Raw genomic sequence first — 24,830 nt, forward strand, 5'->3', positions numbered from 1 at the left:
ATGAGCTCACGGCAGGCAGCCCGCTCCCTGCCAGCCGTCTGACTCACGCTCCCCATTACCAAATTTTTTCCGCCTAACAGCTGCCTGGTGCAGAGAGAGTGTGACGGTGCGTGTGTATGAGTGTGTGTATGAGTGTGTGTATGTAGAGTCCCCCCTCCCCCACCTAAGCCTCAATCCTTGGTCCTCCCATCCCCCTGCTCCAGTTCCCTTGGGGACACATAAGTTCAACCACTCCTCTCTCAGATGGAGAGCTGGGGATAGCATATAAATCCACCAGGGAGAATGGAGAGGGGTTTCTTAGTCTCCTGTCCTGATCTGGGAAGTCCTTCCTGGTGTCTGGCTGCAAGCTGTCTTGCTGCACTGTTAGCCCCAGAGGTACAAGGTCCCCAACCCCAGCAGCTAATTTGAATCCACATTTGATTCCCTCTACCTTGGTCCCCCCATGCTTCCCTGGCTGGACACAGGAGGAGGCAGATGGGTGGGTGCCTGCCCCTGCTATTCCCCCACTCGCACCCCTGTCTGGTCACTTCCCTGCAGCCCGCCGTCCCCCATGCATCTCTAAGCTCAGCAGCGTGACTGGCCGCCTCCCGTGTGGGTGTTTGCAGTTGGACACCCTCCCTCCTGCCCGCCACCCCCCTCCTCCCCAGGCCTCAGCCGCCGGCCAGCCCCCTCCCCGCCCCCCCTCCTGTCCCCTGCCGCCTCCTCAGCAGCCTCTCTTCCTCCTGGCAAAGCGTCCAGCCCCTGCCTGCTCCTCCCCGGGTCCAGGGCGCCTCCGGCAGGCGCTTCCCTCCCGCCCTCCCTCCCTCCTCCGGTGGCCGCCGCCTCCTCCCCTCTCCTGCTCCAGTCCCCTTTCACCCCATCCCTGCCCCGACTCTGCAAACATGAGGGTCTTGGCCTGCATCCTCGGTGAGTGACCCCTTCTCCTTGGGGACTCAGGGGCCTGGGCCCCACTCTCTGACCCCTGAGCTCATCCATTTGAGGGACTCAGACTTCCCGGGCCCCATCTCTGGCGCTTGGATACGGGACATCTGGCCCTCCCTGCCTGATCCCCCAGGGACCCAGCCTCCTGCATGCCCAGTCCCACGCTTTTAAGAGCCGCAGGACTTGCCCACCCCCTACCACCAGCCTTGAACCTGTGGAGAGTCACCCACCATTTGACTTTTAGCCAGGCCCCCGGGGAGCACCAAGGGCCTGGCCCCCCTGCCCCCGCCCCGTCCTGACTTGAGGCATTTGGGGCCCCACCCGTCTCAGGGGCCTGAATATTGCCTGTCCTCGGCCCGGATTCCTGCTTCCCAGCGGTGGGGTTTCTGGTTCAGAGGTGTGAGGATTCTGTGTGTGTGTGTATTGGGGTATTCAAGACAAGGGGCCTGTGCTGGAGAAAGGACCCCCTTGGGCCTGCCCCTCACTCTGTCCCACCCCTCCAACCTCCCTTCCAGCGGCTCTGATGGGGATCCAGGCTGTTGGTAAGTGGCCCCGAACACTCCCGGTCCTGTGCCCGGCCTCGCCCTCTGCTGGGACTCTGGCCACCACCTCATCCGGCTGTGACCTCGGGCGCTGCTCCTCCCAGAACCACTGGGCGGCCAATCTCCTGCTTCCCACTGGGGCCCGTGTCTCTCACCACTGCTCTCCTCGAGTTGAGGTCCCCACCAATGGCCAGGACAGCTGGCCTCCCGGTCACATCCTGCAGGACAGCCCCCGGCCCCTGCCTTCCCTCTGGCCCCCGGGCCTCTGGGATGTCACAGCCTTTCCTCCGTCCCCCCAGAGCGGCTGCGTCTGGCGGACGGCCCCCATGGGTGTGCTGGCCGGCTGGAGGTGTGGCACGGCGGGCGCTGGGGGACCGTGTGCGACGACGGATGGGACCTGCGTGACGCCGCTGTGGCCTGCCGGGAGCTGGGCTGTGGGGGGGCGCTGGCCGCCCCTGGAGGTGCCTTCTTCGGGGAGGGCGTGGGGCCCGTGTGGCTGAGCGAGCTGGCCTGCCGGGGCAGCGAGGGGCAGCTGGGCCTCTGCCCCCACCGGGGCTGGAAGGCCCACATCTGCTCCCACGAGGAGGACGCCGGCGTCGTCTGTGCAGGTGAGGGGACCTGCTGGTGCTCAGCCCAGGATCTCTGAGGGTCCAGATGTCCCGGCACCCCCAATCCCTGACACCCCCTCCAAAGCCAGGTGTCTCCCTCCAGGACCCGCAGCTTAGCGTGTGGGGGTCCCAGCCCCTGCCTCTCTCCCAGGGCCCACCCCCTCCATCGCGCTGTGCTCTCTTGCAGGTCAGCGTGTGGCCAACGCAAGGGACAGAGATGAGTCACCTTCGGTCCTGGATGGGCACTCCTTGCTGGGGCTGTCTGGGGAGCTGAGCCCGGGCTCTGAGGAGCCTCCCGTGACCCACGGTGAGCCCACCCTGCCTGGTTCCCTCCTTCTTGTTTCAGAGGTGCGGGGAGGGGCCTTCTTCATGGAGACCCCCCAGCAGACGGACAGGTGCCTGCTCTCCTCCACAGTCCCAAGGGTCCCCTTCAAAACCCCTTCGGAAGCACGGCCTGTCCCCCCAGGTGGGAGGAAGGGTGAGCAGCTCCCAACCTCCCTCCCTGGTGTCTCCTCTCCCAGCCCCTCGCCCAGCCGGGAACCCCCAGAACAGCTCCCGGAAGAAGAGCCCCCGGCCGCCTAAGCAGGCCAAGTCCACCAGGGCCCCTTTGCTGACGGCCGGAGCCCCCCGCCAGGGTGAGTCCCCTGAAGGCTCCTCTCTACAGATCAGCACAGGGCGAGCCCCTAGGCCCAGTCTGGCCCAAACTGCGGACCCCCCGGGTGCCCTCCTCTTAACCTGTGGCCCTGGCAGGGCTCCAGCGAGCGTCCCATCCCTCATGGTGTCAGAAAGTCAGGTCCGGGCTCCCTGGCTTCTCCCCTAGCCTCACTCAGTGAGGGGACCCCATTTTCTGCTCCCCGGACCCAGGCACCCTGCCCCACTCAGTTCTAGGCTCTCCCATTAACGACAGGGCTGGCAGGCAGATCTTGGCCACCGCCCCCTCCAGGCCTCAGTTTCCCCAGATGGAAGGTGAGGGGTATTTGAATCCACTCATCCACAGCTGCCTCATACAAGGCCACTCACTGTCCCCCTCCCTCGCTGCCTGTCCCCTCAGAGCGGCTACGCCTGGTCTCCGGCCCCCACGGGTGCTCGGGCCGGCTGGAGGTGTGGCACGGCGGGCGCTGGGGAACCGTGTGCGACGACGGATGGGACCTGCGTGATGCCGCTGTGGCCTGCCGGGAGCTGGGCTGTGGGGGGGCGCTGGCCGCCCCTGGAGGGGCGAGATTCGGCCCAGGCTCCGGGCCTGTGTGGATGGATGATGTAGGATGCGGAGGCGGAGAGCAGGCCTTGCGGGACTGTCCCCGAAGCCCCTGGGGTCGGAGCAACTGTGACCACAGCGAGGACGCAGGGCTGGTCTGCACTGGTATGTCCTCCTGCCTTCCCACACCTGTCCGGGAAGCTGCACAGGGCTTGGCCAGGTCTGCCCTCCTCACCTGCAGGTCACAACCCCGGCTTCATGGAGCTCTCCAATCGCCCCTTCTCTTTCCTTCTTTCCTCCCTTCCCCCCTTCTCTCCTTCCTTTGCTCTTTCCCTCCATCCTTCCACAGATGTTCATTAAGCACCATCCCAGCCTGGCGGGTTGTCACCGAGAGAGCCAGTCCTCACTCTCGTGGACATCCTGTCGCTGAGCTGCAGGACGCACCTGGCACAGGGTAGCTACAGTGGTGGCCCCCAGGTGTGGGTGGGGAAGTCCAGGGGCTGCAGGGAGATAGAGGGTGCCCTCCGCCCCCCACCCCCAGGCAGGGGCAGGAAATGCTTCAGTCAGTGGACGCAAAGGGGGAAGAGGAAGACAGCGTCCACCTGCGTCCCTACTCTGTGCTAAGTCTCGTGCTGGGTGCTTCCCCCGGGCTGGGTGATCTCTGAGCCTCATGCCCGCCTGGACGGCCTCGTGGGGTGCTGGTTTCGCCCCTTTCTTCACAGCTGCAGAAAGGAGGCCCAGAGAGGTTAAGCAGCTGATCCGAGGTCCTAGGCCTAGCAGTTTGGACCTGGAACTTGACCGCCGGGTCTGTCCACTGCACACAGCTCGGCAGGGCCCCCTGGCCTCTGAAGCCTTGGGCGTGGGGGGATGGAGACCAGCAGGATGCAGGCTGGGTGCAGAGCGGTGGACTGGGGGCAGTGAGGGGGGCCCCCTCCGTGTGCCGTGGCGTGGAAGGCATGTGGAGACCAGTTCATGGGAGGTGAGTCTAGCCTCCAGAGAGGGTTAAGTCTCAGGGAGAAGCGAACCCCATTGAGGGGCCTGAGGACACTCGGTGTTGGCCCCTCTCTGGTCTGGTCATTTCTCCAGGGCAGCGATAGGGGTTGTTTTGTCCCAGCCTACCCTGAGGGGATAGACAGAGGGACTCTGCAATGGTGACCCAGCTGTTACCCCAGAAAGACCTGACAGAAATGCGCCCTATAACCAAAGCGGTTAATATCTAGATTAGTGGTTCTCCACGGCGGGTGATTTTCCCACTCCCCAGCCCCCAGGGGATGTTGGGCAATGTCTGAAGACATTTCTGGTTGTCACAACTGTGGGTGCTCCTGGCACCTGGGGTCGAGCCCAGGAATGCTGCTGGACATCACACAGAGCACAGGACGGCCCCTCCAGCAAAGAATGATCTGTCCCCAGATGTCAGTGGTGCTGAGGTTGACAAGCCCTGCTTTACAGGACCAGAGAAGGCAGCGGGCAGTGGGAAGCCGAGCTGGGGCGCCAGGCCTGGGTGGTGGATGGAGGGCTGAGGGCCAGGGTTCCCAGGGCCTGGCCCTGGGGAGGCAGCGACATGGTGGGGTGGCTGGGCCTGTGGGTCTCTTGGTGACTGGCTTCCAGGCTCAGAGCCTTTCTCTCATTTACAACTGGAGATGGAATAGCTGCTTTCCATCATTGTCTTGTGCCTGTGCACAGCTTGTCCCCGCTCATCCAGCACACTTTTCTGTCTTTCTCTTCTCCCTCTCTCCCCGTCCAGGCCCGGCCCCCCGGCTGCGCCTGGCTGACGGCCCCCATGGGTGTGCTGGCCGCCTGGAGGTGTGGCACGGGGGGCGCTGGGGGTCTGTGTGTGACGATGCCTGGGACCTGCGTGATGCTGCCGTGGCCTGCCGGGAGCTGGGCTGCGGGGGGGCGCTGGCCGCCCCCGGAGGTGCCTTTTTTGGGGAGGGGGCTGGACCCATCCTCCTGGACGACCTTCGGTGTCGGGGGAACGAGACAGCCTTGCGATTCTGCCCGGCACGGCCCTGGGGCCAGCATGACTGCCATCACCGAGAGGACGCGGGGGCCGTGTGTGACGGTGAGGGGGACACGGGGGTGGGGGAGGGAGAGGCTGGGGATGTGGCTGTGGTGCAGCCCTGGAGTGGGGGGGGCAGAAAGTAGGGGGCTGTGGGCTGTGTATTTTCCTAATGGATGCCCCACATGCACCCCTCCATCCAGACCGCCCCCTTGCCCCAGCTTGTCCTCCTCCGCGAAACCTCATCCTACGTCAGGTTTCTGGGATAGAGAGAGCAGGAGCCACCCGGCTGCTCAGCAGTGGGCGGTGATCATCTCTTCCCCTGCCGCAGGTATGCCTCTCGGCTATGTCCCTCCCACGGCCCCTGCCGTGGACGGCAACAGCTCGATGCCCAGGAAGGTGGTGTCCGGGCCCCCACCCCCTGTGGTGAGCCAGGCCCCGCGGACAGCAGGCGTTCCACCTCCGCCTGCCTCCCCCACTGCCCCTCAGGAGCCTGGGCCTGAAGCTGGTGAGTCCCTTCTGCTCCCCAAGAAAATAGGGTCTTAGCTTCTGTTTCCTCCCCGAAGTCAGCCCCCAGGTATCCTTTCTCCCTGCTCAGACACCGTCTCATTGGGGGCAAAGAGAAGGGTGGAGGATGGGAGCACCAAGCCCCAGGCTCAGAAGAGCTGTGCTCAGTTTAATGCTCTATGGCACCGTCTTGAAATGTATGATAAGTTTTGAAGGCTGCCTTCTTCTCACAAATACTGAAAGGACTGGATCAACGGTGGCTGTTGCCTTAGAATATGGGCTTTATTATTATTTGAGCGTGGTGTGGCCGACAGGTCAGGAGACGACTGCCATTGGAAAGATAGTTGGTTTCTCACAGTCCCCGAGAGGAGGGGGCACAGCACGCCACATGACGCAGGGCCACACAGGGAAGCACCAGAGCCGGTCGGGAGGCAGAGGGAGCGAGGGGAAAGCGTGGGCTGGAGCTGTGATTGTGGTTTCTGCGGGGAGGCACGGGCAAGGCAGGGCGGCAGGCTTAGGACCGGCTGGTTTGAATCATTTCCGTGGGCTCTGGATTGGCTGGTTTGCAGATGAAAGGCACGCTCCAGGAGTTTCCCATCTCTAGGAATTAGCAAACCCTGGGAGGGGCAGTCCCTGCAGGGTCAGCAAGGCCCCAAGATGTCAAAGCATCAGAAATACGGAAAACAAAAAGGCATCATTGATACAGCTGGCTCCTCAAAGTTGGAAAAGGCCGAAAACAGTAGGAACTTGCTCACTGTTCCTGGAGGCCTCTCTCCCCTTTTCCTGCATCATAATGATAGTAATAACAGAACAGCCACCATTTACTCGGCAGCTGGCTCCGTGTGACCAGTGCTGTTCCAAGCCCTCCACGTGTCCTCCTTGGGTAGCGCTCCCTCCACTTACCCGCAGGGACTGTCTGGTCTCCATGTTACAAATGAGGCTGCACAGCCACAAAATGCAAAAGCCAGGACTCGAGCAAAGGCAATTTGTTCCAGAGCCCACGTGATTTTTTTTTTTCTTGTGGTAAAATATACGTTGATCGTTTTAACCATTTTAAGTGTACCGTTGAGTGGTATAAGAACGTGTGCATTATTGTGCAAGCATCACCACCGTCCGTCTCCAGAACTTTTCCATCATCCCAGACATATCCCCAGACCCATTAAACACTCTCCCCACCCCCAGCCCCTGGCACCGCCCTCCTGCGTTCTGTCTCTGTGCATCTGACTTGTCCAGGTCCCTCACAGAAGTGGAATCATACAGTGTTGGTGATTTTGTGTTTCGCTTCTTTCACTGAGCCTAATGTTTTCCAACTTTATCCATGTTGTAGTCCGTGTCAGAATTCCTTCCTTTTTAAGGCTGAATAATACTCTGTCGTATGTGGGCACCACATTTTGCTTATTCCTTCATCCGCTGATGGACGGTTAGGCTGTTTCCACCCTTTGCCTACCGTGAATACTGCTGCTGCAAACATTTGCCGTGAAGTATCTGCCTGGATCCCTGTGTTCACGTTATTTGGGGTGTATCCCCAGGAGTGGCATTTCTGAATCATGTGGTCCTTCTCTTCATCCCTGTGCCTGCTGCAGACGAGGGCACAGCGCGGGCTTCAGTAAATGCCCACCGCCAGAAAGGAAGGATGGATGAACGGAAAAGCCCATATTGGCCGATGGGTGGATGAATGGGAGGAGGGTGCAGGGAAGGTGGAGGGAGACTCAGAGAGCCTAGCAGCCGCCCCAATTCTGATGCTTTGGGTCTCTCCATCTGCAGGGTCCCCCCAGCTGCGCCTGGTGGCTGGGCCCAGCAGGTGCTCAGGCCGGCTGGAGGTGTGGCACAGCGGGCGCTGGGGGACAGTGTGTGATGACAGCTGGGACCTGCGGGACTCGGCCGTAGTCTGCCGGGAGCTGGGCTGCGGTGGAGCTCGGCAGCCAGACCCCGCTGCTGGCCGATTCGGCTGGGGCGCTGGCCCCATCTGGCTGGATGATGTGCGGTGCGTGGGCACCGAGGCGTCGCTATTCCAGTGCCCTGCCGCTCCCTGGGGGAAGCACAACTGCGCTCACAATGAGGACGTTGGAGTCACCTGTGCTGGTAAGGAGGCTCTAGCCACCTGCTGGCTTCCGGAGGGCTTCCTGGAGGAGGCAATGAGAGCTAACATCTGCCCTAATGTCCACTGAGTGCCTGCCTCCTAAGCCCCTGCCCTGGGCTGGGTGTTTTCACACACCTGACCACATTCACACCTCACAGTAAGTCCAGGTTGGTGGATGTTATGCCCATTTTACTGATGAAAATGGTGAGGCACAGAGAGGTTAAGTAACTTGCCCAAGGTCACACTGCAACTAAGTGACAGAGCTAGGATTCTTTCTCCTCCTCCTCTTTCCAAGAATCAGGGAAGTCTCCCACACAGAGAGGAGCTTTGTCCTCCCCAAGATGAAAGGAAGCGCACATAGGGTTGCTGGGAGATGGAGAGAAGCCAAAGTGAGGGCCAGCTGCTATAAACCCAGGCACCGCATTTGGTGTTCATCGGCCAACATTGACCGAGTACCAGACACTGATCAAGGTACTGAGTCCTCAGAAGGCAGTGAACCGGGCCCTGGCCTTCGAGAAGCTCACAGCTCACCGAGGGAAAGAGACGCCCCAACAAATTGTTGCAAGCCCGTGGGACACATTATCATTTGGGAGGTCCCCAAGACCATTCTCAGGTTCCATGATTTCCTAGAAGGACTCACAAAAATCAGAAAAGCCGTCATACTCAGGCTTATGGTTTCTGGCGGCGAAAGGACTCAGATCACAATCGGCCAGGGGAGGGGCGCAGGGGCAGGCCCCAGAGAGACCTGCGTGGTTCCAGCCGTGCCCTCCCAGGGGAGTCGCACAGACAGCACTTCATTCTTCCAGCAACGACGCGTGACAACACACATGTGTTGCCAGCCAGGGAAGCCCTCCCAGCCTTGGTGTCCAGATTTTATAGGAGCTCAGTGGTCACGAGACGTGGCTGGCTGCCTCCTGGCTGTCCATAAATCATATCATGAGCATAGACTGTCTGGGTGGCCCCGGGGTCCCCAGAGAAGCAATGCTCTTATCAAGCAGGACATTTCGAGGGCATCAAGCTTGCCCCCAGGAGCCAGGGGCAAAAGGCCAAGCCCTCCTTGGGGCACGGTTAACCCTTTACTGCACATGTGTGCTCAGCAGGAAGGTGTGAGCGGTGCAGTGGGGGCCAGAAGGCTGGGGTCGTCCATTCTGCCTGAAGCCGAGGCCCTTGCCCCGCTCCCTCTCCTCCCGAGGGCCCCGGGAGCCACAGAAGGGTTTTAAGCTGGGGAGTGACCTGGTACCACTCTGGTGGTCTGTGAGAGCTGGATGGGGAGGAAGGGAGAGCCATCAGAAGGTACAGGAAGCGAGGCTGCACCCGGGGAGATGGAGAGGACTGGTTGGGTGTGAGGGGGCCAAGGGGGGCCTGTCACATCACAATTGTAAGTGCCCTGAAGGCAGGGGACAGTGTCGGGTTGCACTGACACAGCATTGCCAGGGTCTGGCACAGTGCCTGGCTCCCAGGAGATGCCCAATAAATGTTTGTGACATGAATGAGTGAATAAGGAACAAAGAAAGAATGAATGAATGGGAACATGGTGATTGACTGTAGAGGAGTGATGAGAGGGGAGGCCTGGATGGACGAGCCTGGCATCATGGTGTCTGCCATCTTCTCTGTCCTCCTCTCCCGCCTTCCAGGGACCCCTGGCCTGGACTCCATCTCAGACCCCTTCAGCTGGAGTTGGATCCCTGGCCTGGGGAGAGATCCGGATGCCTGGCCCCTGGGGGAGCTGGCCACCAAGCCCTCTGCAAGGCTGACCCCCAGTGTCCCCGAGAAAACCACCACCAAGGCCCCAGGGAAAGTGCCCAAGAGCACTAAGAAGTGGGTGACCAAAACTGCAAAGAGACCAACCACTCAGCCCCCTGTGATGCCAACCACTAAACACGCCAGGGCCCCGGGCACTCAGGGTGCCCCTGAACTGACCTCACGCACCACCACAACCCTGACCTCAGAGGCCCCCCCCAGGCTGACCTCACACACCACTGCCACGCGCACTCCCCGGGCCCCCCGAGAACGGACCTCTAAGACCATGGCAACGCCGACCACTCAAGGCCCCTGGGAAGTGACCTCCGAGGCCCCCAGCAAGCGAATGCCTCAGGCCTCCATGGAGCCATCGGCCGAGATCCCAGCAGAAGGTTCTCCAGAGTCATCCAGAGACCCAGCCCCCTCTCCCACTGGGAGCATGGCCGGGGGCTCTGGTGAGTGGAGGGAATGGGGAGGGGCGAGGCTGACCCCTGCTGACGCCCTGACCTGGGGCCTTCCTCCCCACGCAGGCCTCTTCCGGGTTCGTCTGGCCGATGGGCCCAACCGGTGTGCCGGCCGGCTGGAGGTGTGGCATGCTGGACGCTGGGGGACAGTGTGCGATGACAACTGGGACCTGCGGGATGGCACGGTGGCCTGCTGGGAGCTGGGCTGTGGAAGGATCCGGCCCCGGGTGGGCAAAACCCACTATGGCCCGGGGACCGGGCCCATCTGGCTGGACGACGTGGGCTGCAAGGGAAGCGAGGCCTCGCTGAGTGACTGCCCTGCCAGGCTGTGGGGACAGCACAACTGTGACCACGAGGAAGACGTGGGGCTCACCTGCACTGGTACCAGGGATGGCGGGGGGCGGGGGCCGCCGCATGGGGACCCAGAGTCTCTGGAGATTCTGGAAGGGGAGCTCGGACCATCAGGAAGGGCCTCTGAGACCGCTGGGGGCATGGGGCTCAACTCTTCACCCGCTTCTCCCAAGGCCACGCAGACGAGGAGGATTATCCCCCCTGGACCTGGGACCCCACCTCGGGAGAGGACCTGGCCAAGGGGACCACCGCTGCAGGGCCGTCTGGACACACTCTCTCCTCGGCCAGCACTGGGAGGCCAGGGGCCTCCTCCCCAGCAGCCAGGCGCCTTCCAGGCACAGGTGAGGGCATGGCCGGGGGGGATCTCCCTGCAGGGCCCCCCCCGAAAGACCCTCCTAAATGGGCTGGCCTGGGTCTCAGAGACCCGGACAGGGTTGTATTTGGCTCCAGAGACCCTAAAAACGGTCTCTCTTTGGGCTGGACTGCAACACTCTCCTCCAGACCCTGGAGGAGGAGACCCCTGTGTGTCTCCAGGATCAGACCAGGCTCTGCAACACCTGAGTCCATAGTCCTCCCGAACACCTGCTGTGGTCCCCCAGGAATCGTTCAGGACACATGAGCCTGTGCCCCTCGGACCAGAGCCTCGCCAGACAGCCCCCCAGACCCCCGGCCCAGGCCCACTCTGTCACCACGTGGTCACTCCCACCCCAGCTCCCCCAGACCAGTTCTCGCAGTTTGCGCTCTCATCTGGGTTAGGCTGTGGCTCAGAGGCGGGGCGGGGACCCCTGGATCGAGGGTTCTCTCCCTAACCCGTCTGTCTCCTGGCTGTCCCCAGACTGACCCCCTTCCCCTGGCCAGCGGGGTGGCTTGGTGGCTTCCAGCCCCACAGCTCTGTCCCCCTCTGCTCCGTGGCCTCTGTCTCGCTGTCACCTCTCTCCTTCCATCTCTGCTGCCACACTTGGGGCCTCCACCCGCCTCAGCCCCATGTTGCCGCCACCGGAGCATTCTCGCGCCAGTTTCCGTGTCCTGCCCTCCTCAAGTCCCTGTGAACGTGTGTGCCTGTGTGTCTGTGTATCTGTGTGTGTGTTTGTGTCGGTGTGTGTGTCTGCGTCTGTGTGCGTGGCTCATCTCTGTCCCCTCCCTGCACCACGGCTCAGGTCTCCATCCTCCTCTGCCCCTTCCTCACAGCCCACTCTCCCTCCACGTCACTACCTCTGCTCACCCCGCTGGTCTCTGTTCCTCTCTGGGTGTTTCACATCAGTTTCTCTCTCTTTCCCCTCCCTGAGTCTCTTTTTCCTCTTACTTTCCCTGGCTCCCCCGGTCATCGCTGTCGCTCGGTGTTTTCACGGTCAGGGCAGTCTCTCACCGTCCTCCTTGTCCCTCTGTTTTCCGGGCCCTGTCGGCCCCATCGTCTGTTCCTTCACTCCTCGTCTCCCTCCTCCCTCCCCCCGAGCTGCTCTCCTTCTCCCTTCTCTGTCTCTCCCCGTGCTTCTCCAGCCCCCAGCCCGCCCTCCCTCCCCTCTGTCTCGCAGGGGGCTCCGACCCCTTCCTCCCGCCTCCCTCTCTCCCGCAGGCCCGGCGTCGCCGTTTCTGCTCCCTCTCCGCCTGTCGCACCAGCCGTGCCTCTCCCCCCACCTCTCTGCGTCTCCCTCTACCCCCCCGAATGTCCCGGTTCCGCTCTGTCACCCCGCGCCCCTCTGCGCGTCCTCCCCGGAGACGCGCGCCGCCTCTGCATCCGTTCGGGACCGTCCCGCACCTCTATCGCCCTTTCCCGCCCTTTCGGCGTGCTCAGCACGCGTGCGCACTCCGGTGCCTCGGCGAGAGGGGCCGGGCGGAGGATGGAGGGGCGGGAGTCAATCTGCCTAGCGCCTTGTGACGCCGCGCGCGCTCTGCGCCTCCTGATTGGCTGGCTGGCCCCGCCCACGGGAGTGAAGGCCGGTGGAGCGCGCCGAGGTCCCACAGGACGGATGAGTGTCCCGGGGGCCGGGCTCCCGCTGCGGGAAGGGGAGCAGAGGAGCAGGCCCTGGAAGCGCCGCAATCTTGGCGGGAGGTGGGGGAACCCAAATTGTGAGTTAGGGCTCATCCGGCCCAGTGTGCAGAGGGGATGGTCCTCGGTGCAGTGTAGCCGGGATGCCAGAACCTGTGCTCTCTGCCGCCGGCGCTGCCGCCCTATCCCGTAGCGCCCCCTCGTGGCGGAGACGGTCAGATGCTGGGCACGGTGGCCAGGAGGGCGGCCGGCCGCTCCGGGAGCCCCTTCCTGGTCGGAAAGGCAGCGCAGGAGCGCAAATAAGCGCGCAGCTACCAACTGCGCAAGGGGAATCTCAGGACAGTCACACCTACAACCTTAATAACGGGAGGACTCGGAGGAGGGGCGGGGGTGGGCGGGGTGGGAGTGGGAGAAATGACGGACATGAATTTCTATCCTCGCTGGCAAGGTGACCTTGAAAAAAATGACTCCACGTCTGTGAGCCTCAGTTTCCTCTGCTGAAAAAAGCAGAGCTCCGTGGTTCCTGGAAGGAGTCAAAAAGAGCTCACTTTGCGCTAGGAGCGCATGATTCCAAGAACTGGGTGACGCAGGTCCTGTTGTTTTAAGATTTTATTTTTCCTTTTTCTCCCAAATCCCCCCAGTACATAGTTGTGTATTTTTAGTTGTGGGTCCTTCTAGTTGTGGCATGTGGGACGCTGCCTCAACATGGCTTGATGAGTGACACCATGTCCACGCCCAGGATCCGAACCAGCGAAACCCTGGGCCACCAAAGCCGCGTGTGCCAACTTAACTACTGGGCCACGGGCGGGCCCAGTCCTGTTGTTACATCTGTGTTTCAGGTGGAGAAAAAAATGAGGCTTAGAGTAGTTAGACTTTAATTCAGGAGCCACGACTGAGATCCATTTGAAACGATTTCGCACACATTTGCCTCATCGGATTGGGAAAGATTACTGAATTGCTGAAGTAATTTCAAGCGTGAGTTCTGGAGTCCCACTCCCCGGGTTCCAGGAGTGGCTCCACCGGGATTAGAACTAGCTGGGTGACCTGAGGTCCCAATCCAGTGAGCAAAATGTGTGTGAAATTGTTTAAAACCGCAAAACATTGGTTGTTGAGAGTTATTTACCGTAAATTAACAACAGCTGCAGGATCCCGGGGATGGAGTGATTATTTCATGCAGTGCAATTGGGAAAGACCTCATGGAGGAGACAGTATGATTTCCACCAGGAGAGACCAGGAGGAAGGGGATTCTCAGAGGAGCAGAGGGTGGAGCTGAGAAAATTGCACTGCCACTCGAGGGCACTGTCGTCTCCGCTAGACTTTATCTCCATCATGTGTTTAGCTGTATCAGTTTCTGCTGCCATAATACGTCGCTACATGGTAAGCGGCTTGGAACAACACAGACTTCTTATGTTGCAGTTGTGTAGGTCAGAAGTCTGACAGGGGTCTCACTGGGCAAAAACCAAGGTGTCTGCGGGTCTGTGTTCCCTGTGGAGGCCCAGGGGAGAATCTGTTCCTTTGCCTTTTCCAGCTTCTAGAGACCCCTGCATTCCTTGGCTCGTGGCCCCTTCCTCCGTCTTCAAAGCCAGCCACGTTACATCTCTCTGGCCCTCCTTCTGTCTTCGCATGTTTTTCTGTCACTACAGCTGGGAAGAGTTCTCTAATTTTAAGGATTTGTGTCTTTAGTTTGGGCCCGCTTGGATAATACAGGATAATCTCTTCATCGCAAAGTATGGATGTTCATCACATCTGCGCAATCCCCTTTACCACATAAGGCAGCATATAGACAGGTTCTGGGGCTTGGGGTGTGGACGTCTTTGGGGGAGCGTTATTCTGTCTTCCACAGGATCTGTGCTGTAGACTCGGTAGAGACTTCCTACATATTTGTTGAATGAGTGGATGAATGACAGGTCACAGTGTAAGTCCAGAGGGAGTGTAAAGGAGGTGAAGCTGGAGGCTCATGAAGTTTGCGTTTTCACTTTCTAGTTCATGGAAGCCACATTTCTTGAGGCTGCCCAGACGATAGAATTTGGAGATGCAGACATTAATTCATGTTTCAAATGCCTGCTGTGTGGCAGGCCTGGGTACTAACCCCTAGGAACATAGCTGATGAGCAGAGCAAGGGAGGGAGAAAGAGAGGCTGAGGGTTGCAATTTAAAATAGAATGGTCGAGGGGTCCGGCTTGGTGGCACAGCAGTTAAGTGCGCACGTTCTGCTTCTTGGTGGCCCGGGGTTTGCCGGTTCGGATCCCAGGTGCAGACATGGCACCATTTGGCAAAAGCCATGCTGTGGTAGGCGTCCTACATATAAAGTAGAAGAAGATGGGCACGGATGTTAGCTCAGGGCCAGTCTTCCTCAGCAAAAAGAGGAGGATTGGCAGTAGTTAGCTCAGGGTTAATCTTCCTCTAAATAAATAAAAAGAAAGAAAGAAAGAAAGAAAGAAAGAAAGAAAGAAAGAGAGAGAGAGAGAGAGAGAGAGAAAGAAAGAAAAAGTCGAGAGACACCTTACTGAGAAAGTGCCATTTAAGTGACAACCTCAAGGAGGAGAGAGGGAGAAAGCCGTCCAAATATCTGGCTGGAGAGTGTGCCATATAGAGGGAACAGCATGTGCAAAGGCCCTGAGGTGGGAGTGGATGAATGACAGGTCACAGTGTAAGTCCAGAGAGAGTGTAAAGGAGGTGAAGCTTAGCTGGTTCAAGAAACAGCAGCGAGGTCAGTGGGGCTGAAGTGGAGTTGTTGACGGGGATGATGGCAGGAACTGTCTGTGGGCCATTATAAAGATGTCTGCTGTGATGGGGAGCCTGGAGGGAGCTGAAAGAGCAGTTTAGGCAGAGGGTCAGCAGCACATGCAAAGGCCCTGTGGTGGGACCTTGGAAGAACGGTCAGGACACCAGTGGGGCTGCAGTGGAGTGAGCCAGGCAGGGGACAGTGATAGGAGGAGAGTCCAGAGTCTGTGTTTTATTCTCTGTGCAGTGAGAGGCCCTGGGTGGAGCATTTTGAACTAGGGAGGACCAGCTTGCATGTGCGTTTCCGAAGCAGTCCCTCAGGATGCCGCATGGGGAACAGATATTGGAGCAAGAATGCGTGCAGGGAGACTGGGAGGTCCATGGAGAGGTGACAGTGGCCTCGACCAGGGTGGCAGTGGAGACTGAGAGAGAAGTGGACGTGTTCCAGTCATATTCTGGGAGTTGAGCTGATGGGGTCGAGTGGTGGGTTGGATCAGGGGTGAGGAGAGGGAAGTGGGAGATGGGGACCTGCCTTTTCCTGGATCGGGGGACACTGTGGGGTGGGCGAACAGGCTCCAGATGGGGACATTAACGGCTCCATTGGTGATGCGTCTGACACAGGCAAGTGCAGACATTAGCTATGCGGCCCTGCGGCTCTGAGGAGCGCCCGGGCTGAGCTATAAATGGACAGGATGGAATCTGAAGCTGTGGGAATGGACGAGGCTCTGCAGAAGGAGAACCGTGTCTAATGGAGTTCCCACACGCGGCCTGGCGGGTGGATGACTCATGGATTTGGGGTATCGCTGTCTGTTGTGGCTGCATGAGGTCACACAGAGGGGAAGGGATCCAAGAGTAAATGGAAAATTAAATTGAGAGGTTGGATGATGAGGATAACAGTGATAATAGCTAATACTCGTTGAAAACTCTCCATGTGCCAGGCGCCGTCTGAGCACATCACTGGGTTTAACTCCCCTCCTCCCCACGGAATCTGTCCTTGCTCCCATCTTACAGATAAGGAGATCGAGGTACAGGGAGGTCAGGAGAGCAAGGGGCAGAGCTTGGGTTCAGACTCCAGGGTTCACACTTTTAACTGCTCCTGCCACGGACACTGGGAAGGAGCACGTGACAGAGTTAGCTCTGGAAAACCCAGGAAGCAGACAGCAGGGCATGACCTCGTTGAGGGGGATAAGGGAGTAGCCTTTGACTCAAATCCTAAAGGGGAATAAAAGCTCACCAGGGGAGTGGGGTCAGCCTTGGGAGATCTGCACCCGTTTAGAACCAGGTAGACCTGCCTGGGGCTGAAGCCTAATGCTGCCCCTTAGCTGTGTGACCTTGGGAAAGCTCCTTGCCCTCTCTGGGCTTCGGTGTGGTCATCTGTAGTGAAACTGCAGCTTCTCCACCTACCGTCTTCCCGAGAGATTGCCAAAAATTAAACTGTCTGACAGCACCAAGGATGTGGGACAAAAGTGGGCGTGAGACTCCGCACCTAATGAGGAGGGCAGCTTGACAACCTCAAGGGAGGTGCACATGCCTTCCACGCAGCAATCCCGCAATTAGGTGTTGAGGGGTTCTCACTCAGGAGCCCTGGCACACAGGTACAAGTTCACTGCCGCCGTATTTGTGACAGCAAAACATCACCACAACCTCCCCGCCCGTCGACAGGGACATAGATAGATGAATGGTTGTATGTTCGGATGGTAGAATATTATGCAGAGGTTAAAAAGAAGAAACTAGGGTTATATATATTTAATTCAAAGAATAGCTTATTGTGTGCCAGGCCCTGGGACCCCATGGAGTAGATGCCATCATGATACCCACTTCACAGGTGAGGAAACTGAGTCGTGGAGAAGTGAAATGACTTGCTCCCCCAGCTAGGAAGGGCTGCAGCCAGAGAGCAAGCGGGGAGAGGATGTCTGCGGTGTGTCTGTGCTCGCGCACAGCCTCGCACCAGCTGTAGAAGCCGGGCGTGGAGGAGCAACGTGGCGTCAAGGGGTCCTGCCTGCTGTGTGTCATTACGGTGTGACACGTGCTTGGGAAGGAGAAGCTGAATTTCAGGCAGCAGCTCTCTGATGAAGAGAAGGGACGGAGGGGACGTCGCAAGGGCTGTAACTCTGCAATGCTGCTGCCTTTTAAAAAAATGTATATTTTAATGGAAAAATGGAATGGATCCCATACCACTGGACCACGAGCATGTGGCTGTATCCCAGAGTGCATCTCAAGCACACACAGAAGCAGGGAGTGTGCCTGCTGACAGCCTGACAGGAGGACAGCTTCGATTTGGGTTCTTAACCGAGTCCTCCTGAAACCTGGCATCTTGGGAAGGAAGCTTTAGTGATCACTGCTCATGGGCTTTTCCCCATTTTTTGTTTTATAATGAATAGTGCTGCTAAGGGTTTTTAAAGTCCTAAGGAATATGGCCATTGGGTAGGATTTCATAGTTATCCTGTGAAGTCATTTAAGAGGCCTGGGGAAGGTATTTAATTAAGAACAGTTAGTGACATGAAGGCGTGACGGAGGTGTCCACAGTGCCAGGTGTCAGGGCGAAAACCGACCCTTGTTGTGTTACCAGGTAACATGCTAGCAGAGGACAGAGCAAGGGATTTCTGCCGTTGGGATGGCTAACCACAGAGCTCAAAGTGACCGAGACAAACATGCCCAGTGTCTCGCACGCCGTCCTTCTGCCTGGTTTTGCGTGCAGAGCAGGACAATGTCTTAACGGGCTCCCGTGGATGGCAGATGGAGGGGCAGGGAGTCCAGGCGGGGTGACTTTGTGGGCAGAGACTCCAAGGCATGCAGGGCTGGGTGGGGACGCCTCACAGTGAGGGCTCCGACGGGAGCAGCGCGTTGTGAGAAGGGAGACGTGGTCAGGTGATGCTGGAGAGGTGCCCGGGGCAGATTATGAAGGAAGATGAGGGACGTGGACTTTGTGCTGCGGGCAGTGGGGACTCATGGAGAGGTTTGGGGCAGGGTGGGGCAGTGGCAGGTCGCTGTGTTGGAAAGAGGCCTCTAGGGGCTGGCTGGTGGCACAGCGGTTAAGTGCACACGTTCTGCTTCAGCGGCCCAGGGTTCGTGGGTCTGGATCCCAGGTGTGGACATGGCACCGCTTGTCAAGCCATGCTGTGGCAGCCATCCCACATATAAAGTAGAGGAAGATGGGCACGGATGATAGCTCAGGGCCAGTCTTCCTCAGCAAAAAGAGGAAGATTGGCGGCAGATGTTAGCTCGGGGCTAATGTTCCTCATAAAAAATAAAATAAAAATAAAATAAATAAAAAGAAAGAGGCCTCTAGGGTCAGCGTGGGGGGACATGGTCGCAGGAAGTTGGGGAGGTGATTGAGGTGAGTAAGAAAGACCAGGTAATGGGTACAGAGTTTCTTGTTGGGGTGATGAAAATGTCCTTAATTTTGATTGTGGTGATGGTCTCACAACCTTGTGAATAGACTAAAATCCACTGAATTGTCCACTTTAAGTAGGTGAATTTAAGGTGTGTAAATTATGTGTCGACAAAGCTACTGTTAGAATAAGTTTTTTGATCGACCAAGCTTGAAGGCTGAGCTATATGTTTCTTCTCCATATATTAAGTGATATATGTGTATTATGTATGATAAGTTTATATGTTATATAAAATTTTTGTCATGTAGATCATCCAAGTGTATTCATTCAAAAACCATAGGAAAAGTAATAGTAGAGAAATGTTCCTGGGAGTTTAGTAATAAAGATATTATAGGGGTTTTTTTTTTTTCTGGGGTAAAATAAAGGATGAGCAGGGGCAGGGACGTCAGGAAGTTGAAATAATATCTGTCCTCATTTTATCCGCTAGTGGAGTCCCAGTTTCTGTTTTTGGGAGGCGAGAACATGACCCCGGATCGCCAGGCAGCTGCGAGGTCAGGGAGGAGACGGGGAGCTCCAGCTGAGACAGGATGCAGCCTGAGCGGGGCCCAGCGGGAGCGGAGGGTCAAATTCAAGGGGAAGTGACTCTCGTTTCTCCCCATGTCTTTCAAGGTGACGAGGATGATTATGAGCCTTCCTGGACATGGGACGCACTTTCAGGAGGAGCCCTGGCCAAGGGGACCCCCACTGCAGGCATACCTGGACCCACTCTTACCACTGGCACCACCAGGAGCCCAGGCCACGCCTCTCCAGTTCCAAGGGTCCGTGGGGACACAGGTGAGGCACGTGGTTGGGGTGATAGGCCTAAGATGTTTGTGTGGTAGGGTAGAGAGATGGACTCCAAATTCCCCAGTGGGGACCCAACAGAAATACATCCTAAAGCAAGGGGTTATTGTCTACGCCAGTCGTCCTCAGCTGGGGGTGACTGGCAATATCTGAAGACATTTTAGATCGTAACGATTGGGGTCAGGGAGGCTACTGGCACCTAATGGGTGGAGGCGAGGGAGGTCACACATCCTATAGTGTGACAGGATGTCCCCCCACAGCAAAGAATCATCCAGCCCCCAATGTCAACAGTGCCCAGGTTGAGAACTCTACCCTGTACCATGCAAGTCACTCTGGCCAATCAATATGAAAATGACAGGAAACCCTATGAGAGAATGGGTAAAGGGGATCAACAGGTGATCATTTGCAGAAGGCCAATGAGAAACCCTCACACTCATAAGGAACCAGAAAATTCAAATTAAAACGATGACAAACATGGAAAATAATTTTGAAAGGTAGATAATACCAAGTGTGGGTGAGGATGTGGGAGACAGGCATCCCCACTGGATATAGTGATTTGATAAAAATAAGCTGGCAATATTTAGTGAAATTAAAGATGATTATAAATTACGACCCAGCAATCCTGCTGTTTGATCTGTATTCCAGAGAAATTCTTGCACGGGCTTATGAGGGGACATATATGAGGATGTTCTTGGGAACATTGTATTCTCAGGAAATTGAAGGCAAGTTAAGTGTCCTAAAGCAGGGTAACGAATAAGAGAAATCCAGTGGGTGCACATGATGAACTTTTATGCAGAAGCTAAAGCAACGACTAGCTGTATACACAGCAACATGGATAGATATTAACAACATAACGATGAAGGAAAAAGTCAAAAATAGAACGAGATTTCTAACAGAATGTTATTAGCAAAAATTAAAAGCACAATCACAAAAATATACATACACATATATTAACATATATGCATTCTATATTATATAAGGACATACCTCTACTTAAAGACATATGTCAATCATATTAGTGGTGATACCTGTGGGAGAGGATTGGGGGGATGGAGATTGGGGATAAAGAGGAGAAAAATTAAAATAAAACAAGAGGAGACATTTCAGGAACTGTTGATGACAAGAGTTATCTCTGCACCTTGGATCTGAAAAATTAAAAATCCATACCACTGTAGTCTCTGAGCCCCTACCATAGCTAACTAAGCTGAGATCCTTGAAATAATAATTAAAAACAGTTAACCTTTTCCAAGCAGTCTACCAGGTGTCAGGCACTATTTCAAGCACTTTCTATATATTACTCCACATGAGCCCTTTGACGTAGATGCTATTATCATGCCATTTCACAGATGAGAGAAATGGAGGCACAGACATCAATGAGTATGATAATATTAATAATCACAGGAGTGCTTATTCCATGCGAGGCATTCTGCTAAGGGCTCTGCACACACTCGATCTCCCCGCACCCTCAATGCCGACCCCACAAGGGAGGTACCTGGATCATCCATGGTTTGCAGATGGGGAAGGAACTGAGATTCAAAGCAGCTAAGTAACTTGCCACGGTCACCCAGCTAGGAGGCGACAAAGCCGGGGTTTAAACCCAGGCAGCCTGGGTGGGGACCAAGCCCTGTACTTAACTGCTTCTTGGGATGCGCCTCAAAGACCCTACAGGCACAAGTGGCACCCTCTACAGCTGTGCCCTTCACTAGGGCAGCCACCAACACAGGTGGCCATGTAAATTTAAATGAATCAAAACCTTGCAAAAGGAAACATTCAGTTCCTTAGTTGAACCAGCCACATTTCAAGCGCTCATGTGGCCAGTGACTACCTTACTGGACAGCACAGAACATTGCCATCACTGAGAACCTGATACTTAACGGCCTAGACTCTGGATGCAAAGGACTTGGGTTCAAATCTTGTCCCTGCAACTTGCGAACTGTGTCTGTGTGACCTCAGGCAAGTTACCCTCTTGGCCTGATTTCCCTCATCTGTAAAAACAGGTTAAAATTCGCACTTACCTGGAAGCAGGGCAGGGAGAGGGTGAGGCGTCTCACTCTACACAGGTCCCGAAGTTCACGGAGCGCCAAAATACTCAGTAGTCAAGTAAATAAATCTCAATACAATAGTTTAAAAATCAAAAGTAAGGCAAAAAAAAAAAAATCCACGATGAACTAAATATCAAAATTTAAACTAAAAGCAGGATCTGACCCACCTCACTGGACTCACCCTAATTCCTGCTCTGCCCCATCCTATCTTGGGTTAAAATGTTGACTTTTTGTTCATCGTGTATCTTGCATTAATTTTGATTGTTTAAAAATACAGCATAAGGATATTCAGATTTCTGAGATTAGCTTTCTGAACCTTCCCGCATCCCCAGCACCCTCGGCACACCCCCCTTCCCTTCTCATCCTGCACACTTCCGCATCCTATTGCATCCCCCCCACCAGGATTCGGCATCTTCCGGCAACCTCCCACATCCTTCTCCGTCCACCCCCTCCTGCTTCCTCAGCACCTCCCCGCATCCCAGCTTCTCCCCACGCCCGCACATCCCCTTCTGCACATTCCCCGTATCCTCCCCTGCGCTTCCAAACCCTTTAAACCCCGCATGGGGCACCTCCCCCCGACCCTCGCCATCCTGCATCCCCCCACGTTTCCGCCCCCTCCCACATCCCCGGTACCCCTCCACGTTCCCGCCGCTCCCCACCTTGCTCAGCCCGGCATGCTCCAGTAACGGAGGACGCCAGGTGGCGCCGGGAGACATCGGAGGAGGCGGGGAGGTGGGTCCACTAGGGCTGGTTGAAGTCTGCCGGTGACCATGACGTCACGAGGCGATGCGCCTTCCCATTGGTCGGTCCACCCTGGGGGCGGGGCGAGCCGCGGGATGGGCGGGGCAAGCTGACCTCCGCCGTCCATCTTTCCCCCTCCAGGTTGCGCGAGGAAGCTGTGGCTCCCCCGCCGGCTGCTGCGGCCCACGGCGGCCAGGCCAGCGCCCCGCGCCCCCTGCCCAGCTCCCTCCGCCCCTCCCGGACCCCCGCGTCCGCCGCTGACCCCCGACTCGGCGCCAGAGCTCGTCCCCGATGCAGCTTTAACGCCGGAGGTGACCTCTCACCCTCCTGGCACTTTGCCACCCAGCCCAGACCCGGCCTCCTGGATGAACTCTCACCTCACCTTGACAACCTCTGGCCTTACTTTGTCCACCCCTGACGCCACCGCGGTTCCATCGCTGACCCCTGAGCTCTCACCCACCCCACCACCCACCTCGCCTAAAGAACTGACGTCTGATCCCTCTGCACCGGCAGTGGTGACCCACCTTTCCCCTACCTCAGAGCTGACCCCAGAATCTGACACGACCCCAGGCAGGGACACAACTCCATACCCTGTCATGGTCCCAGAACATTCCAGATCCCCAGACACCTCCACGAGTCCTCACCCCACTACCACCCTTCATCCCACCACGACCCCTCACTCCACCATGACCTCTCACCCCACCACAACCTCTCACCCCACCACGACCCTTTACTCCATCACAACCCGTCACTCCCCTATGACCTCTCACTCCATCATGATCTCTCACCCTACCACCTCCCTTCACTCCACCACGACACCTCACTCCACCTTAATCTCTCACCCCACCATGACTTCTTACCCCACCATGACCCCTTACTCCACCACAACCCCTCACCCCACGACGACTCATTACTCTACCTCAACCCCTCACCCCACCACGACCCCTCACCCCACCGTGACTCCTTATTCCACCATGACCCCTCACTCCACCATGGCCACTCACTCCACCATGACCTCTTACCCTACCACGAGCCCTCACCCCACCACAACTCCTCACTCCACCACAACCCCGCACCACACCACCACTCCTTACCCCACCACCACCCCTTACTCTACCATGATCCCTTACTCCACCATGACCTCTCACCCCACCACGAGCCCTCACCCAGCCATAACCCCTCACTCCACCATGACCTCTTATTCTGCTACCACCTCTCAACCCACCACAACCCCTCACCCCATCACAACTCCTTACCCAGCCACGACCCCTCACCCCACCATCACTACTCACCCCACCATCACTACCCAACCCACCATCACTACTGACTCCACTATGACTCCTGACCTCACTTCAACCCCTATGATCACTACCAAGTCCCTTCTGACTTCCTTGGGAACAGAACTTCCCTTTCCTACTCCGGCACCAACAGACCAACCCAGCCTGCACCCCCGGTTCACCTCCATGGGGGCCCCTCACCCCTCCACATCCCAGATGTTGAGCCTAGAGTCCTCTCCATCCTCAGAGTCCAGCCTCTCCAGGTCCTCTCCAGCCCCAGGCGTGGACACACCAGCCACTGAGGACTTCAAACCACCCAGAAGCCAGAGCCCCAAACTAACTCCTCCACCTACCCAGACCCCACACTCAGCCTCAGACCCCACTGTGACCCCTGACCTCCAGCTGTCCCCCGTGGCCCACCCCTTGGATCAACCTCCTCCTGACCACCTCACCCTAGGGCCAACCCCTGGTCAGGGCCCAGGCCCCCTTGGCCCATGTGTGGTCCCAGTGCCACCTGTAAGGGTCATGGCTTGTGAGCCACCTGCCCTGGTAGAGCTAGTGGCCGCTGTGAGGGACGTGAGTGGCCAACTGCAGAGGCTGACGCAGGCCCTGGAGCGGGACCAGCAGGAGCGCCAAGCCCTGGGACTGGGCCTGAACCAGCTAGTGGAGGCTGCCCAGGGTCTGGGGCAGCTGGGTGAGGTTATGAAGAGACTGGCAGAGGTGGCCTGGCCCCCCAGCACAGCTGCACCAATCACCACTACCCCAGAGGAGGAAGAGAGGCCTCTGAGGGGAGATGTGTGACCCTATCTGGAATTTGAGGGGCTTAACACACTCCCAACCAAAAAAAGGAAAACCAAAGTATCTAATTAAAAACAAGATGTGAATGATGTTTCTGGGGGACTAGGGGAACCCTGGAAAGATGGAATCACAAGATTGATCTTTTTGTGAATACCACAGGCATCATGCAGGGTGATGAGGATGATGGTGGTAGTGGTGATGAGCATGAAGGTGATGGTGGTGATGATGATGATGATGATGAAAATCTTGTTGATGATCATGATGGTGATGGTAATGGTGATGATGGTGAGGAAGATGATCATGGAGATGATGATGAAGATCATAGTGGTGATCATGATGGCGATTGTGATGATGATGATGATGGAGATGATGGTGATGAAGATGACCATGGTGGTGCTGGTCATGATGGTGATGATGATAGCAATGATGGAGATGATGCTGATGAAGGTGATCATGATGGTGATGGTGGTGATGATCATGATGGCGGTGATGACAGCAAGGATGAAGCCCCATGAGGGCAGAAGTCTTTGTCTTGTTCACAGACACAAGCCCAGCTCTTAGAACAGAGCCTGACACAGAGTGCATAATCCATAAATATCTTCTGAATGAGTGCGTAATAATAATAATAATGACTAATATTTGTTGGGCACTCCCTATGGGTCAGCCTCTGTTTTAAGGGC

The 24,830-nt window shown here is 57.1% G+C and overlaps 1 protein-coding gene and 1 long non-coding RNA gene across 4 annotated transcripts; one reads left to right on the top strand and one right to left on the bottom strand.

Moving 5' to 3' along the window:
• The first annotated feature begins 24 nt into the window (after nt 1-24).
• Nucleotides 25-24,283, top strand: SSC5D (scavenger receptor cysteine rich family member with 5 domains). 3 transcript variants are annotated; one of them, XM_023650543.2, is made up of 14 exons: nt 25-906; nt 1,437-1,463; nt 1,763-2,071; nt 2,259-2,378; nt 2,593-2,706; nt 3,123-3,431; nt 5,011-5,328; nt 5,597-5,773; nt 7,537-7,854; nt 9,487-10,047; nt 10,123-10,437; nt 10,581-10,748; nt 19,119-19,283; nt 22,217-24,283. In XM_023650543.2, exons 1-14 carry the CDS (start codon nt 882-884, stop codon nt 24,151-24,153), a joined length of 4,863 nt encoding a protein of 1,620 aa, XP_023506311.1. In that variant the 5' UTR covers nt 25-881; the 3' UTR covers nt 24,154-24,283. The 3 variants fall into 3 exon arrangements, with proteins under 3 accessions (XP_023506311.1, XP_070079546.1, XP_070079547.1); XM_070223445.1 differs by lacking the exon at nt 1,437-1,463 and having other exon boundaries at nt 751-906; XM_070223446.1 differs by lacking the exons at nt 25-906; nt 1,437-1,463; nt 1,763-2,071; ... (1 more) ...; nt 2,593-2,706; nt 3,123-3,431 and adding an exon at nt 3,440-4,245.
• Nucleotides 12,971-21,767, bottom strand: LOC138915773 (uncharacterized). The gene is made up of 3 exons (XR_011422044.1): nt 21,308-21,767; nt 20,280-20,320; nt 12,971-14,691 (listed from the first exon to the last, which is right to left on the bottom strand). It is a non-coding gene; the product is annotated as an uncharacterized lncRNA (long non-coding RNA).
• Nucleotides 24,284-24,830: the final 547 nt, after the last annotated feature.

This window comes from Equus caballus, chromosome 10 (assembly GCF_041296265.1).
Source record: "Equus caballus isolate H_3958 breed thoroughbred chromosome 10, TB-T2T, whole genome shotgun sequence".
NCBI classification, from domain to species: domain Eukaryota; kingdom Metazoa; phylum Chordata; class Mammalia; order Perissodactyla; family Equidae; genus Equus; species Equus caballus.

Bases quoted from the DNA above. Each gene is read 5' to 3' on its own strand.
- SSC5D (XM_023650543.2), top strand. From the start codon at position 882: ATGAGGGTCTTGGCCTGCATCCTCG. The intron at 2,707-3,122 runs GTGAGTCCCCTG...CTGTCCCCTCAG, and splicing joins GGCCGGAGCCCCCCGCCAGG to AGCGGCTACGCCTGGTCTCC. The intron at 10,749-19,118 runs GTGAGGGCATGG...ATGTCTTTCAAG, and splicing joins CAGGCGCCTTCCAGGCACAG to GTGACGAGGATGATTATGAG.